Source organism: Mercenaria mercenaria, chromosome 14 (genome assembly GCF_021730395.1).
Source record: "Mercenaria mercenaria strain notata chromosome 14, MADL_Memer_1, whole genome shotgun sequence".
NCBI lineage: Eukaryota > Metazoa > Mollusca > Bivalvia > Venerida > Veneridae > Mercenaria > Mercenaria mercenaria.
The window spans coordinates 5414237-5430026 of NC_069374.1; the positions used below are offsets into that span (position 1 = coordinate 5414237).

Below are 15790 nucleotides of genomic sequence, written 5' to 3' on the forward strand. Positions count from 1 at the left end.
ATGCCTTCCTTCCATCCATTTATCTGTATGTCTGTTTATCTGCAAATCTGGATCTTGCAGTTACTCTAAAAGTATTCAAGCTTGGTTCATAAAACTTGGTATGTGAATAGATGACAATATGTTTATTATGCATGTACATGACATATGCTTATATATCAAAGATTAAGGTTACTATTGAGGATCATGTAAAAATTCATTCCCTTGTTGGTCAAAGTCACTATTGAAAGTTTTTCACTGGTAGGGGACTGCCATATTGTCACTGCAATACAAAAGCACAATTTTTGTTGAAAATATGAAAGACTTGTTTGAATTGGAGCAAGGGTAAAGAAAGAGACAGCTTTGCAACAAGAGAACACCGTGTTATTAATGCTTATATAAATAGTATTTGTGTATCCTTCTGTTTTCAGATGGTACAGGTTTCTGTGTTGTGGAGGCAGCAATCAAGTGAAGAATTTCACCACACCTAGACCTCCAGAATCCAAAAGCTCATGGACATAACCCTTGTCAAAATAAGTTCTTGACAATTCCTCATCCTATTTGTTAAACATAACTTTTCGAAATTTTCTTTAGGACATAGTTACTTCAAAGTCCACTGTATTTTCATGACATTGTGGTCTTTGTGAAAACTGTTGATATGGATCCGATTTGTTTTCACTATTCATTACCTTTGTCTAAGGGTGGCCACAAACTTTGAACAAAATGTAAATCATTCACACATGCTTTTAAATGCTTGTTTTGGGAAGCAAGACTAAATTTCCAATTTAATTTTGTAGATAATGTCAAATCCTTGAAACAGCCTAAGTACAGAAAATCATTTTGAAATCAGTGAAAACCATTATTAGATTGTAGAGACTGACTTTCTAGAATTTTTTATCCTTGTTAATTCACATTATTAAATCCCAGTGAACACAATGTTCCATTTAATTTAATTTCTTTTAAATTCATATGTTTACAGGGTGGCCAACCCATATGACATTTTGGTATCATACAAATGTAGAAAATCATTGATTCTGGAAACATTTTGCTTGTAATTTCCTGTTAACTTGAATGATTTTAGAAAGATGAGAAATGTTGAAGACAAAGGTGTCGAAGACGGGAAAATGAGCGCTTGCCTCAACATGAAGCATCTGCCAGACGTTCTCGGTACTTTTCTCGAACACTTTGTTCAAATGTGTTTTCTAAGAAGCCATTGTGTAGGTAATGTACATGCTGGGATTTGGGCAATGCGTTTGAAGAAAGTATAGAGAATATGTGGCATACACTTTGTGCCGAGGAAAGCAGTCGTTTTCCTATCCTTGATGCTATTCATCTTATTGAAATCCATCTAGTAATAAAAAAGTTTGATATAAGCAAAAATGATACCTGAATTGAGCTATTTTTCCTCATGTGAAAGATACCGAAAAGTCACGTAGGCTGGTTATCCTATGTTTATATTCCAGTGAAATAGCTGTTTTTGTCAGAACAAACATGTGCAAGAATGAGTATGTAAATGAATTTTATTAGGGATATTTCTTTCCATAACATCTTACAATTACTATTTTATCCCACCTAGAATGACCAGATAATATCTTAAAGGGTAGTGGGAAATCCAGCGCCCAGTTTGGTTTAAGCTCCCTCTGATTTGCATTTAAAATTTATCAAAGCCCTGTACCAGACTGTCACATCTCCATAGTAACCTGACATCACACTGATGCCAACAAAACGTTACAATTTAATTACCAACAAAATGTTTTTATTTCAACAAAAAGGACACTCTGACATATGTTTTTATGATACACAAAAATGCTGTTTACAATGATTTTTGTAAAATGAAATGTAAATTTTTTGACCGAGTTGTAGGCATTTGCCTCAACGGGCTCAAATTATTGTTTAAATTGTTTTTCCATCACTGATATAATAAATCATAATACAACCAGAAAAAAATGTTTGTTACATTTATTTTACAAAATTAAAGCACATGGAACACTCAATAACACATTCAAATATAATTTTAGTAACACATGTTTTGAATTTCAACATGTATATACAATGGCATTCTTTAATAATAAACAGTACATGTTGTGTATTTTAAAGCTATACCAACAATTCACAAAAAAACCCTCTTATCATCAGTAACCTTCTGTGAAAAAATACAATAAAGTGTAGAATGGATATTTCTAGTATCAATTTTATTCCTGATTTAATAACGAATTTGCAACTGACACTTCCGCATTTTAAGAAATAGTTGGGTTATATTCAAATGGGTACATAGTAAAACTGCTGTTTGTGTTATATAAATATCACATATACTAGAGTAAGTTGGCAGATATTGTGAATCTGAGAAATGTATAATGTAAATCAAGGGGATTGCAGAGGTTGTTTTTCTTCAAGTGTTTGAAATATCTGCCAACATACTCAGATGTTTGTGATATTTGTTTTACTATTCAACTAGAATTTTGTCCATAGAACACGGATGCCCCCACATACCACACAATTTCATATAAAGGTCCTTCACCTGAGCAACTTTGAAAGCATTCCTTCAAAGAGTATGAAAAGTTGAAAAAATTTCCATAATATCCAAAAATTCCACTTTCAAAGAAATGAATATGCCTCTTTCTCGTAATTCTGAGCCTTCCAAGCCTTTGGAAAATTTGCACTTGCAGCTATTTCCTGCTTCTAAATTTTATGTATGTTGTGACAAATCATATGACAGTTAAACAAAAAGGTAACTCACATTAAAATAGAAATATATACAACAGAAAATTTTGGCTCAAAATTTGCTTATCTAAAATCACTGGGGTAATATATAACCTTTTTACAGAAAACAGAAAGCACTTATTGTAAAACTTTTTTGTCTGCAAACACAATAATATATCTGTTCTTAATTTTAAAACAATAACTTTTTCAAAAACAGCTTTAGTTTTCGAGAGCTGGTACAAATGATCACAAGTCTCGGTTCAACGAGATGAGGGTCAACATGTGAAAGCTTGGATTATTCATTGACAACAATCCTTATAATTTTTCTTCATGAGGATTTTTTAAGTTTAGTTGTTGGTGTACCAAATAATAGAAAAAACTCTTCTGAAACTTAAAACTGTTGCCGACAAGAACTGAAATACCAGTTAAGGGGCTCGGAATAATGAGATAAGGGCATATATCTTAATTCACGCCTTTCCTGTATGCTGTGGTAACTTATATTAAAACAAAATACACATTATAAGGGAAAACTATCAACTGACAAAACATAACAAAAAAGAAATCTCTGTTATCGAGATCACTTTGACATATTAACTGACTAGGAATGTATCATACTCTTTTACCTAAATATTTCAATTTACTACTGACTATAAAACATTACTGACTATAACCCTTACCCTGCTAAACTTCTATAATGAACATTTCCATCTTTCAATTTGGACAGTACCATTAACTGTTATAAAGGGTGCTTACCATGAAAAATACTGACTGAATAGCGAATATTGCATATCTTGATCAGACTGCATGGATGTGCAGGCTGATCAAGATCTACACTGGTCGCAAAGGCAGAATCAATCATGTACAGCATGATAAGGGAAAAAAACAAACTTGATTTTGCAGTCAATACTGTTTTGTACATGTACTTACACTTAAACAAGTTTGTTTTCTAAACTTTACTCATTTTCTCATTTACATAAAAGAAGTTTGACCAAAGACTAAATTCAAATAATTTCCTACTGTTTTCCCTGCCTTTTCTTTTCAAAATTGGTATAATTTCAAGGACATGACAAGAGCGATGCCAGCTTAGCATTTTAAGCTTGTATGACATAAACCTTCACAAATGTTCATAGTGTTGTCTGCAGAAATATTCAGTATAAAGGGCCATAACTCAGAAATACATCTTAATGGAAGCAATGTAAAAAGATCCTTGTTACACAATTGCACTCCAAAAATAAATGCAAGAAAAAATGTTGCTTAAACTCCACCTTCACAATACACCTCGCCAAAAATTATTTCTCTATTTGCATTCATAGTAAGAAAGTAACTTCTGATGAACAGACAGATGGACATCACCATTACAGAATGCATTTCAAGTTGAATTGGAAAAACTTCATAACATGAATGAGGATAAAACTACTAAAGGGCTACGTAGGATTTGGGCTGATTTTGGCCCCCACCAAAATGATGACAAAGTATATGCCATTTTTTACCAAAATGCATGTATTTACCAAAAATATACATAAAATGTACCCCGATGTTTAAATATTTTGTGGGGGGAGGGCTCCCTAAAAACAAATTTTGAAGACGAAAGTCCGATTTTTGGTGTAAAATTACTGAAAATGCTGATACCCATGCTGATTCAGATAAGATTTGTGTTACTTTAACTGATTTTTTTCAGCTTTGTGTAGCCATTTTTATTAGACATCAATGTAATAAAAACAAGTCATTTTTACATACTGTCATTGACTTCTTAAATTTCCGAAAATTCGGGACCAATTTCCTATGCAAATCCTACATAGCCCTTTGCTAATTTAAATGTTATTGCTAAAAAAAATCTGTAATGAGTATACTTTTCAATTAGTATACTTTTCAATTAGACTTTTCAGTAAGTATTCTTTTCGATTAGTAAACTTTTCATTCATTACGGCTAATCATTTTAACTACCGGTATATCATATTTATATAATTTAAATCTTCCTTTACTAAGAAAAGTCTGAGCTTGCATGAATATTAATGAGTACATTGTTTAACATAACACATCTGTCCTATAGTAAACACTACTGGTCAAAGTTACAAGCAACATCTGTCCTATAGTAAACACTACTGGTCAAAGTTACAAGCAACATCTGTCCTATAGTAAACACTACTGGTCAACAACATCTGTCCTATAGTAAACACTATTAGTCAAAGTTACAAGCAACATCTGGAAGACAAAATACACATCTGAGCAATGTTATATACATGTAATTTAACACAGATTAATATCAACTGACAATTTCAATGAAAGTCTGAGATTTCACAATTCAGATCATTCTATTTTTTAAAGGATTTGGACTTGTACTTAGTATATAAACACTTCAAGTCTAATTTTGCATTCTAAACAATGTTCATTTACATGCAGTATACAAATGATGTTTCGATGACATTTCATTTTGAAATATGGTAAATGTATCAGAACCACTTGTCAACCTATGTTGTGGGTGCAATCCCTTGCTGAGGTTTATTCTTTTCAATTTTTTTTAAACTGCAAAACTGGCCAGAACTACAAAGCACCAAACACATACCAAATGGATATTATATACAACAAAGAAAAATACACAAAGGCCACAAATATCATTGTGACTATTTAGAATGCTGGCATGTATCTAAGAGAGAGAATGGTCCTATAAAACAAAAGATAACAAAAGCTGTTTGTGAAACACATATGCCCCCACCCCCATGAAAGCCTATCTGAGGCAACTGGGTATGTAGTATAGCATGCTTTGACCATTGACTGATGACCTCCAAAACAATTAAGCTACTGACTACATGTAGTCTTTCTATGATTTATAAAGGCCTGAGCATTCTCTAATTATTGATCAGAATCTGTTTTTCGATCGCGAGCACACTATGACCCTTGAGGTACTGACCAAAACTAGAGCTATCACTAAAGGTGATGAATGTACCCCCCGCATGCACTGACACAGTACATTGCAATTTGACGCACACAAGACTGCATAATTATGTGAACTGTATGTATATAGACTGTATGTATACAGTATAGTAACAAAAAACAAAGTCCCATAACTATGCAGAATATTTATCTAAAAAAATGTAACATGCACCATGCACAACTAGGGTTGGTACTGATCACTTGTGTGAAGTTTCATTAAATTGTGTGTAAGGGTTTGGTAGATTAGGCACGCACAAGATTGCATATGCAGACTGTATGTACATAGTATGTTAACAAGAAACAAAGTCCCATAACTCTGCAATTTTTGTCGCTGAAAGAACCTAACATGCCCCATGCACAACTACTGTTGTTACTGATCACTTGTGTGAAGTTTCATTAAACTGTGTCAAGGGGATAAGGAGAGATGGTGCGCACAAGATTGTGTTTATGTATATAGTATAGTAACAAAAAAACAAAGTCCCATAACTCTGCAAATTTTTTTTCTAAAAGAACCTAACATGCCCCATGCACAACTACTGTTGGTACTGATCACTTGTGTGAAGTTTCATTAAATTGTGTCAAGGGGATGAGGAGAGATGGTGCGCACAAGATTGTGTCTATGTATATAGTATAGTAACAAAAAAACAAAGTCCCATAACTCTGCAAATTTTTTTTTTAAAAGAACCTCACATGCCCCATGCACAACAACTGTTGGTACTGATCACTTGTGTGAAGTTTCATTAAATTCTGTCAAGGGGATAAGGAGAGATGGTGCACACAAGATTGCGTCTACGGACAGACGGACAGACAACCTGAAACCAGTATACCCCCCCCTTACAACTTTGTTGTCGGGGGGTACAAAAAAATAACGGGTCATATCACCACAGGCATCCATCTTGAAAGATTTAATGACTTTTATGTCTAAAAGTGCCTCACACTTTGACTGTTTCAAAGCCACTGTGACTTTTGCCTTTGACCTCAAAACATAAGGTGTCACCTGTTAACCAAAGGCAATAATGCTTGGAAGTTAAACAGCAGTAGGCACAATAATTCTTTAGCACCTACTTTAGTCTCAATATAAATGTGACCTTGACCAATAAACATTAAGGATCATTTACCTACCACAAAAAATCACCCTATGTAGCTCGAAGGCGGCAGACCAGGTCCTTAACTTATTGGGCAAAGCAGTTTTCAGTTGAAGTTTGAAGATTATAGGCCACAGCATTCCAAAACAAAGTTTAATGTCAAGGTCATCATGACCTTGACCTATGACCATTTAACAACAAAAATAATTGGGGACCCAAGGCAATCATCCTATGAGGTTTGACCACTGAAGGCCCAAAAGTACAGCAACCAACAGACAATGAGCAAAGCAATATTCCCCTTTTTCAAGGTGGGGTATAGAAATATATGTAGATTTTAATAAAATACTCAAAATTTTTAATTTCGTGTATCTTTATCACAAAACAAAATGTAGCCTTTTTTAAGGCAAATAGACCAGCTATTTTTTTACAAAGGAGGTTTTACTTTAACTAATTTCTATGATTATCTAAACATTCTTAATATTTAGAATTGAAAAACATTCATATCTCAATATAATTAACTTTTATTCAATTGAAATATATCTCATTTTATGCTTAGAAATCAGTTTTAAAATACAGACTTGTTATAGGTCAACCTCAAGGCTGAGCTCATCATCAACCAATCACATTCTAGAGCTGGTGACCAGTCACAGAACAGTCAATAGCACTATTTATCTCTTGTGGTCAAAGAATAAAGGAGATTCATGAAGCAGATTTATTCCATCGGCAGCTCTCCCTCTCCACTCCTCAATTTTCCAATAACTTCACTAAGCATCTGGTTACACAGAGCAGCGTATGGATTCATTGTTACAAGAAGCTGTTTGGCAAACTGTCCACCAAGATTTGCCGCATTCCTGAGATCTTCCTTACACCCATCTTCATCATCTAAAATATAAAATGTCCAAAGATAAAGATAATATTTTCCTATCCAGGGTCAAAGAGTATAAAACTTAAGACTTGGAGACCAGTCACAAATTTGCAGCATCTGATAGGTTATTTCGAAGCACAATCTGAAATTACCCAATCACAAGGCAGTACGTAGACCGAGAGTTATTATAAGTACATTCTGTGATAATGACATATTAACTTATTGTATTGTATATTACACACAGAACCAAAGTTTTTATGGGTTTTAAACTGCATGCATTTTGGTAAAATTAATGAAATTCTGACAAGGCTTCCAATTTCTATTTATAACTTACAGTAAAACATTGGTCACTCTAAGCTTCATGGGGATAAGAAGAAAACTACTAGAGATATCCAGGGTCTTCAGTGACCCAAATATAGCAGTGTTACACTTCAATTTAAAAACCTGTTTCAAAATGTACTCTTATTCTATGTACCATCATTCAAAAACTGACTTTAGAATAAACTGCAGATGCGGACTCCTAGTTTGCAGATTCAAATTTATGCTCAGAATTAATTCACCAATCATTTGCTTGAGTTTTGACATTGGTTTCCATCCCCTGTTTAAATACCTACAGCCATGGATTAATGGTGAAGTACGTGACTCTCAGCTATCAAATGACTACACTTTGCCTGTGCTTATTTTGGATCAGTATCATTAAAAGATAGAGCAGAAGTTTGTTTTTTTCTGTTTCATTAAAAGATAGAGCAAAAGTTTGTTTATTCTGTTATTAAAAACACCTGACCCAGACAGATTAGTTCCCGAGCAATTTCGTTCAAGTCATACAAGACTGGAAAATGGAAGTCTTACAGACCAGTTAACTATATAGGCTTGTTTTGGTGAATTACAGAATATACATGTACCAAGAACTCCATGTTTAAGATACTCAGAACAATACTGCTAACAACCCCTATGGCATTTAATAAGCATCTTAGTAAAATAGTGATATATTTTACTGTTTTCTGAATTTAAAGAAAACACTTAAAGATGTTTCTGTGTGTGTGAAAAATTTCTATTTTTTCACACTTTTATATAAATAATTGACAAAAATCATCAGAGTCCTTGGCAGTTCTGTTTAGTATAGTTCCAAACAATTCTGCAACTTTGCTATTCACTGGTTTAAACAGGTGATGTGACTCATTTTTCAAATTTGTATACAAAATCTCAACATCATGATAAAATGTTCAGCAATTTCTCCAGTGTACATACCTTCAAGGCGTTTGATCAGTCCCCTTTGAGTATAGGCTTGACAGGCAACCTTCCCTTGACCTCTACTCAGCTCTATAGCTTTATTCAGGTCCTGCAGAGCACCTGAAAATTAGCTGATACATTATTTACTTATCTGCTAAAAGTTCTGAACCTGTCCTACAGTACAAGTCTCTAATGCTTATTGACCCAACATTCTGAACAAATGAAAAATAACCATTATCTATTTGAAAATCCAGAAGTACATACAGGCCCTGGTCCATCAATGTCTGATCATGATCTGTACTTTTTGCCATTAAGTCAGTATCTTTTTGGTAGACACCCCTTTTAACAGTTAATGGAACTGTCCAAATTGAAAGATAGACAAGTTCATTACAGAAATTTAGCAGGGTAAGGGTTCAAGATATCCAATGCTTATCTAGCTCTAGTTCATAGGACTTTTAAGATATCCAATGCCCATCTTTCAGTGGAATACACTATCTTTAGATACATCTGTATTTACTTCAAATGTAGAAAAGCCTCATCAAATGTATTTATCTTTACTAAATTTATAACCTAACAGTGTACCTTGAGCTATATTCATAATTAGTTATCATGCAGTAACAGTCTTTTGTAAAAAGTGAAAAATGCATCTAGTTGTTTAAGCTGTAGAACATATAATATATTAACATATGTAAGTGTATATATAGAGGATATTACTTTATTACACTAGTGTATTATCAAATATTTATGTAATGGCTTTATTTTACTTCCACAAAGTGAAACATGTGATAATATTTTATACCTAATGCATAGTATGGTGAATACACACAAATCTGATAATATATGTTTACATAATTTATATACAGTAATTGTTCACATTTTCAAACACGAAATTTAGTCTAGAATACATTAAACAACCCTTTCCATATGTAAAATTAGCCACTAAATACACAGTATTTTAGTACCTGACACATCTCCGTGGAGTCTCAATGCCTGTGCCCTGTTGTTATAACAAGAAGCATGTTCTGGTGCCGTGGATACAGCCTGGTTCAACAATTCCAGTGCCTTGTCAACATTGCCAGATTCTGCTGCCTTAACACCTTCAACCTCAAGTCTTTTAGCTTCCTTTACCTCATCTGTCTCTACTTCTGTTATGGAGTAAAACAGAAAGAAAAGTGATTATAGAAACAAGAACAATGTCGACATTGTATTACACTGCTCGACAGAATAAACGTATTAGGTCCAGAAAGGGGCTAACTCTAAACAAAGTGTGATGTCCGAAAAGGTTTTGTTTGTTTGTTTTGGGTTTAACACCTTTTTTTCAACAGTATTTCAGTCATGTAACGGCGGGTAGTTAACCTAACCAGTGTTCCTGAATTCTGTACCAGTACAAACCTGTTCTCCGCAAGTAACTGCCAACTTCCTCACATGAATCAGAGGTGGAGAACTAATAATTTCAGACACAATGTCGGTTATCAAATAGTCACGGAGAACATGCGCCCCGCCCGAGGATCGAACTCGCGACCCTGCAATCCGTAGACCAGCGCTCTAACCTACTGAGCTAAGCACACGGGCAGGTGTTAATTCCAAAATTGAGTGTGACATGAAAGGCAAGGTACTATGCCCATGTCCACTTCATGCTAAATGATATATATCAAGTTTTGTTTAAACTGAATGGAAGCTGTATGAGTATCGTACACAATGGTAAAAATGTTTAGGAGCTATATATTACTGGTTTCACAGATAACTGGGTGAAATGATGGTAGCTGCCCCTTGTTAAGGATGGTGGATTGTGTTAAATGTCAACTTAATTGAAACAGCTGGCTTATTGTAGATTTTGAAGAATATTATGACCTAGGCAATACTGCAATGTCACTGGAAAGTTTTCTACTCCAGTTACCATTAGTACTTGTCAGTATACTGGTAGTAATGTTTAAGATTTCATTGTTTTACAGACATTCTGTAAATATATGAACAATCAAATAAAATTATTCATGTTTTTCATCGTCTGCTAACTATTTTGTCTCCAGTTCCCGGTAGTTATTTTACCGCGTTTTCTGCTTGCAATTCACTATTTTCTCATGTTTTCAGTGCACTATATAAGTGATTGTTTATTGATATTCTTCACTCGAGGTTGAATATTTGACAGCATAACAAGTATTTTGATTATTTGTTTATTCCCTCCCACCCACTGTTACAGACATTTCAAGTTTCTTAATAGTTATTGCTGATGGTTTGTAGCTGTATTCGAATATCAAAGGTAGATTTGATTTTTTGACTGTGATTTAAACAAGAGTAATCATTTAGTTCTAGAGAGATTCCTCAGGCCAGACGTTACGTCTCCTTTATGTTCTGATAGAAAATAAGGTTCACAGTTACGTACCTTATATTTCAAGGGTCTTTAGACATGAAAAGTTCCTTGATAATTTTTACTGTTGAGTATTCATGTATTACTAGAACTTTGAAGGCAGATATACATTTAACATTGTATGAGAACATTTGAATTCTTCATGCCAGACTTGGTATCTACATTTAGAAAAGTAACATTCACAAGTACGCATTTAATTCTATATCAATATATTTTATGCTGTTTTTTTCCCATGCAATGTTATTCTTTCGTTATCAAATGGAAATTGCTGTTATCCTCTTTTGAGCTAGTTTTCATTTTATTTTTGATTTTACCTTGAAAGAATGTTATGTTCTACACACTGCACATATTTTCTTATTTTGCGGTTATTCAACGAAGCAGAGAGAGACGAGAATTGCCATCTTGTATGCTATTTAACTATTCTATATAAGATGAGTTCAAGTTATTACATTTGGTTCATTCGTGACCTAATAGAAAGCACATTTTTACAGTTTAGATTTTCATGTACATCTAATTGTATGTTTGCCTTAAATTTTGATAGTATGTTTTCAGGCTGAGTGGTGTACAAAGATAAAGATAACCACATTTACCCCACTTCTACTGGTCGATCATCAACACATCGCACAAAATCGTACCATCTGACATTTGCAAGACAAATATATTCGAATTTTTTATACATTGGAATGCTGTCAAATACTAAGACCTGTATCCTATATTTTTGTTTGTTGTTTTTGTAGTTAGGAACATGAAATTAGTGAATAATTGATTTACTCACGATATAGAGTGAGTAAAAAAGATTTTTATCGATAAACTTACAGACTGGTATATACACCATGAAGTTATTTGAAGACAGCTTACAGGTTTGCAGATATGATGGTAATAGTTGCATGCTACATAAAGTACTAGTGTGCAAATTTGTATTTACAGCTAAAGTGAAAGCAGACACGATAATTTTAGGTTTGTTGTAAGGATAAACGTATTTGTATACTAATATTCGCGGAAAGGTGGCTTCCGCAAATATAGCGAAAAAAATTGGCTGCCAATATTAACTGGTTTACAGTACTATTCTTAACCAAGATCAAACTCTAAACATCAAAACTAATTAATGCAAGTGGTCCTTCCCACTAATTGCCAAGAAATACACTCAGTTTGATCTTTACCAGATCAGAACAAAATATAGTCACTGCATTTGTTATCAATTTGACTTGAAAAGCTCATGTCAGCTCAAATGTCTTACTTTACCACGTACAAATAAAACTTAATTGAAATTCTTTCCAAATCTGTCAATGGTACCTTAACTCGCTCACCAATATGTTTGTTTGTAAATAATTTGGCAGAGTAACTTATATTAATTAATGTTGTAATTTATTAATTTTTTTCCCTTTGTGAGTCACATTCTTAGTTAATTCTAGGGACATTTAGAATGAGCTGGGATTCAAAGAAAAATACACATCCTTCCATCTGAAATATTTCTCCTATTTTCATCCTTCAAGCAAGCAATAAGGCAAAATACATATACTTTGTTGAAGCGAGGTGTGTTTTAAAATGATTTTATACTATTTTCTGTACATTTAATACTTTTATAAAAATAAAACAGTACTGTTTTATTTTTCAGTTGCACCTTCTCACTTTGACCTCTCACTGTCAGTTCTTTTGTGTAAATCTTGTTCTGCACTGACTGTTAATAATACCCAAAAGAGGAGTTAAACAGTATTTGAAGATTAGTTTTATTTTAAGTCAGCAAGACATATAACAATATAGCTAAACAAGAGCTGTCACAGGAGACGGCCGCGTTTGACTATTTCGATGCTGGATAGTGAAACTGGGCACATCTGAGGAAACTGGAGCTGTCTCTGGAGTGTTTAATGACTCCAATGGTGGATGAAGATATTGCACAATAGCTTGGGTCTGTGTCAATAATATTAAGTAATAACAGAAGTAAAGATAAAGTGTATCAAAACACTATATAAGCATAATTCTAAGCAAAGAGGGGGCATAATTCGTAAAATATTGGTTCAAGAGTTATGCATCTTGTGTCATATGATGTAGGTGATGATGTGGAACAATACTTCAAGTTTGAATCAAAGGCTTTGTGTAATAACTGAGATATAGTGAAAATGCATCAAAATTAACCTTAAATTCTAAGTAAAATGGGACATAATTCATGAAAAATTGGTGCCAGAGTTATGCATCTTGTGTCATATGATGTGAGTGATGATGAACAATTATTTTAAGTCTGAATTAAATTCATTCAGTAATAACAGAGATAGAGTAAAAGTGCATCAAAACTTTTCCCGGAAATTCTAAGTAAAAAGGGGGAATAATTCATGAAAAATTTGTGCCAGAGTTATGCACCTTGTGTCATATGATGTGGGTGATGATGTTGAACAATTATTTTAAGTCTGCTTCAAATCCATCAAGTAATAACAGAGTGGAGTGAAAGTGCATCAAAACTTTAACCTGAAATTCTAAGTAAAAAGGGGGAATAATTCATAAAAATTTTGTGCCAGAGTTATGCATCTTGTGTCATATGATGTGGGTGATGATGTTGAACAATTATTTTAAGTCTGAATCAAATCCATTCAGTAATAACAGAGATGGAGTGAAAGTGCGTCAAAACTTTGACCTGAAATTCTAAGTAAAAAGGAGGAATAATTCATGAAAAATTTGTGCCAGAGTTATGCACCTTGTGTCATATGATGTGGGTGATGATGTTGAACAATTATTTTAAGCTTGAATCAAATCCATTCAGTAATAACAGAGATAGAGTGAAAGTGAATCAAAACTTTAACCTGAAAATCTAAGTGAAATGGGGGGATAAATCATGGCCCTTATGGCAGATGACGTAAGTGATGATGAGGAATAACTATTTTAAGTTTGAATCAAATCCATCAAGTAATTACAGAGATAAGAAGAACAAAGAGAAAGTTCAAAAAAACTTTAACCAAGGTGGGGATGCGGAAAGATGCCGACACCGGGTCAAGTAGAATAGCTCTCCTTATACTTTGTATAGTCCAGCTAAAAATGTCTGCTTCGAAGATGTTTACAAACTGTTATGGATCTCTGAGCTGAAACAAATCACACTTTCAAACCTAACCAGAAATCATGGCAGAAATCTGTCACGCATGAAATGCCACGGACTAACCTTTTACTTTAAAATGTTTTCAATCCATTTTTCTTTTGATCTGACATGAAATAAACCATGAAACACAATCTGAAGATGAGTTATACACATAATTAAGTTTCAAATGGGTACCACTGTCTGCAAAATTTTGCCCACCATTGCAGCTGTAACGTTATCACGATACACTTCATTTTGAAAATAAATAGGCGGTATAGAATCATTATTTGTTGACCTTTTTGTGAATTTTAACGTTCCAAGATATGTTTTTCGTGAACGTTGTTGAAATTCATTATATTTATGATTCAAATAAATTTATAAATATTCCAATGTCATTGAATGTTGACCTTGGCTTTCAAAAATAACCATGTGCTATGAACTTTGCATGACATTATCAGTTTCTGCTGAGAGTCAGTGCTCAGATGCTGTGGTTAAACACTGGTTAGGTAATAAAAAGGGTAACACTATAACTTAATACATGTGACCATAACATATACATGATATAAAAAACTGCTCCAGTTATGGTAGCCAGAACTAACAACAATACAACGCAAGCTCTAAATTAGCCTTAATTACTTGGCTTATCGGGATGACTTATTTTATGATCTGCTATTTTATAGTTGTAATCCCTCTAAGGATGACAGGACAGTGACAGTCAAAAGTTATTATGCGGTCCCAAAACTTTCTTTTATATATCTACTTATCTGGACTAGCTCTAAATGAGCTTTTTAACCGACTATGATTGAAAGTATCCAACAAAAGGGATTGTCACTCTTACTGGTGTAACAGTCTCAGGAAAAAAGTGCAGCCTAAACCGGGACTTGAACTTCGGATCTTTGGCTTTCCATGCCAACGCTCTACCAATTGAGCTACCGAGGTTACCCGATACGAGAACTGCTATACACCTTCCCTCTTATTATGAGACATTGGCAGTCCTGGCCAATGTCTGGCGCAGACTGTTAACCGAATTCAGATGCACACCCCAGCCAAACTGCTTTGCCCCGCATGGGCTCCAACAGTCAACACCTCGGTAGAACCTTCAAATGTAACTGTCTCAGGTAATGTGCAGCCTCGACCAGGACTCGAACCTCGGAAATTCGGCTTACTATGCCAACGCTCTACCAATTGAGGCCACCTGATAGGAGAACCGCTACGCTCAAAATCATTTCATTTCTACAGTAAGCACTAAAATGTACATTTAGATAAAAAAGGTGAATTGTATTATCCAAATACTGTCACAGTTTTAAGTGAAATTTTCTATTAATTTGAAAAACTGTCATCACCTAAATTTTGTTCTAATTGAACACCTTCCTCAACAGTGTCACCATAAGGCAAACTTGGATTGAAAATCCTCGTTAAAACGTCTTTATCATGAGAAGAAAGATGTGAATTTTCCATTTTTCTGACAAGGTGACTACCATAAAGCGAGTGTTTGTCGTAAAAGTAAATATTTGTTCGGTTCTTACAAAAAATACACATTTTTGGTGATTTTTCTTCTCCTAGTTAAAGAATGAAAA

General features: G+C 33.9%; 2 protein-coding genes across 4 annotated transcripts in view; one reads left to right on the plus strand and one right to left on the minus strand.

Moving 5' to 3' along the window:
• LOC123526231 (pleckstrin homology domain-containing family B member 2-like) overlaps positions 1-2516 on the plus strand; it is a 17500-nt gene extending 14984 nt beyond the window's left edge. For all 3 annotated transcript variants that reach the window (XM_045305285.2, XM_045305284.2, XM_053522868.1), the window contains one exon: positions 408-2516. In XM_045305285.2, coding sequence (XP_045161220.1) covers positions 408-498 — 91 coding nt within the window. In that variant the 3' untranslated portion in view covers positions 499-2516. The remainder of the gene's footprint in view (positions 1-407) is intronic.
• LOC123526232 (tetratricopeptide repeat protein 36 homolog) lies at positions 1921-15716 on the minus strand. The gene is made up of 4 exons (XM_045305287.2): positions 15557-15716; positions 9750-9932; positions 8806-8907; positions 1921-7574 (listed from the first exon to the last, which is right to left on the minus strand). Exons 1-4 carry the CDS (start codon positions 15669-15671, stop codon positions 7405-7407), a joined length of 570 nt encoding a protein of 189 aa, XP_045161222.1. The 5' UTR covers positions 15672-15716; the 3' UTR covers positions 1921-7404.
• Between the last annotated feature and the right edge of the window lie 74 nt (positions 15717-15790).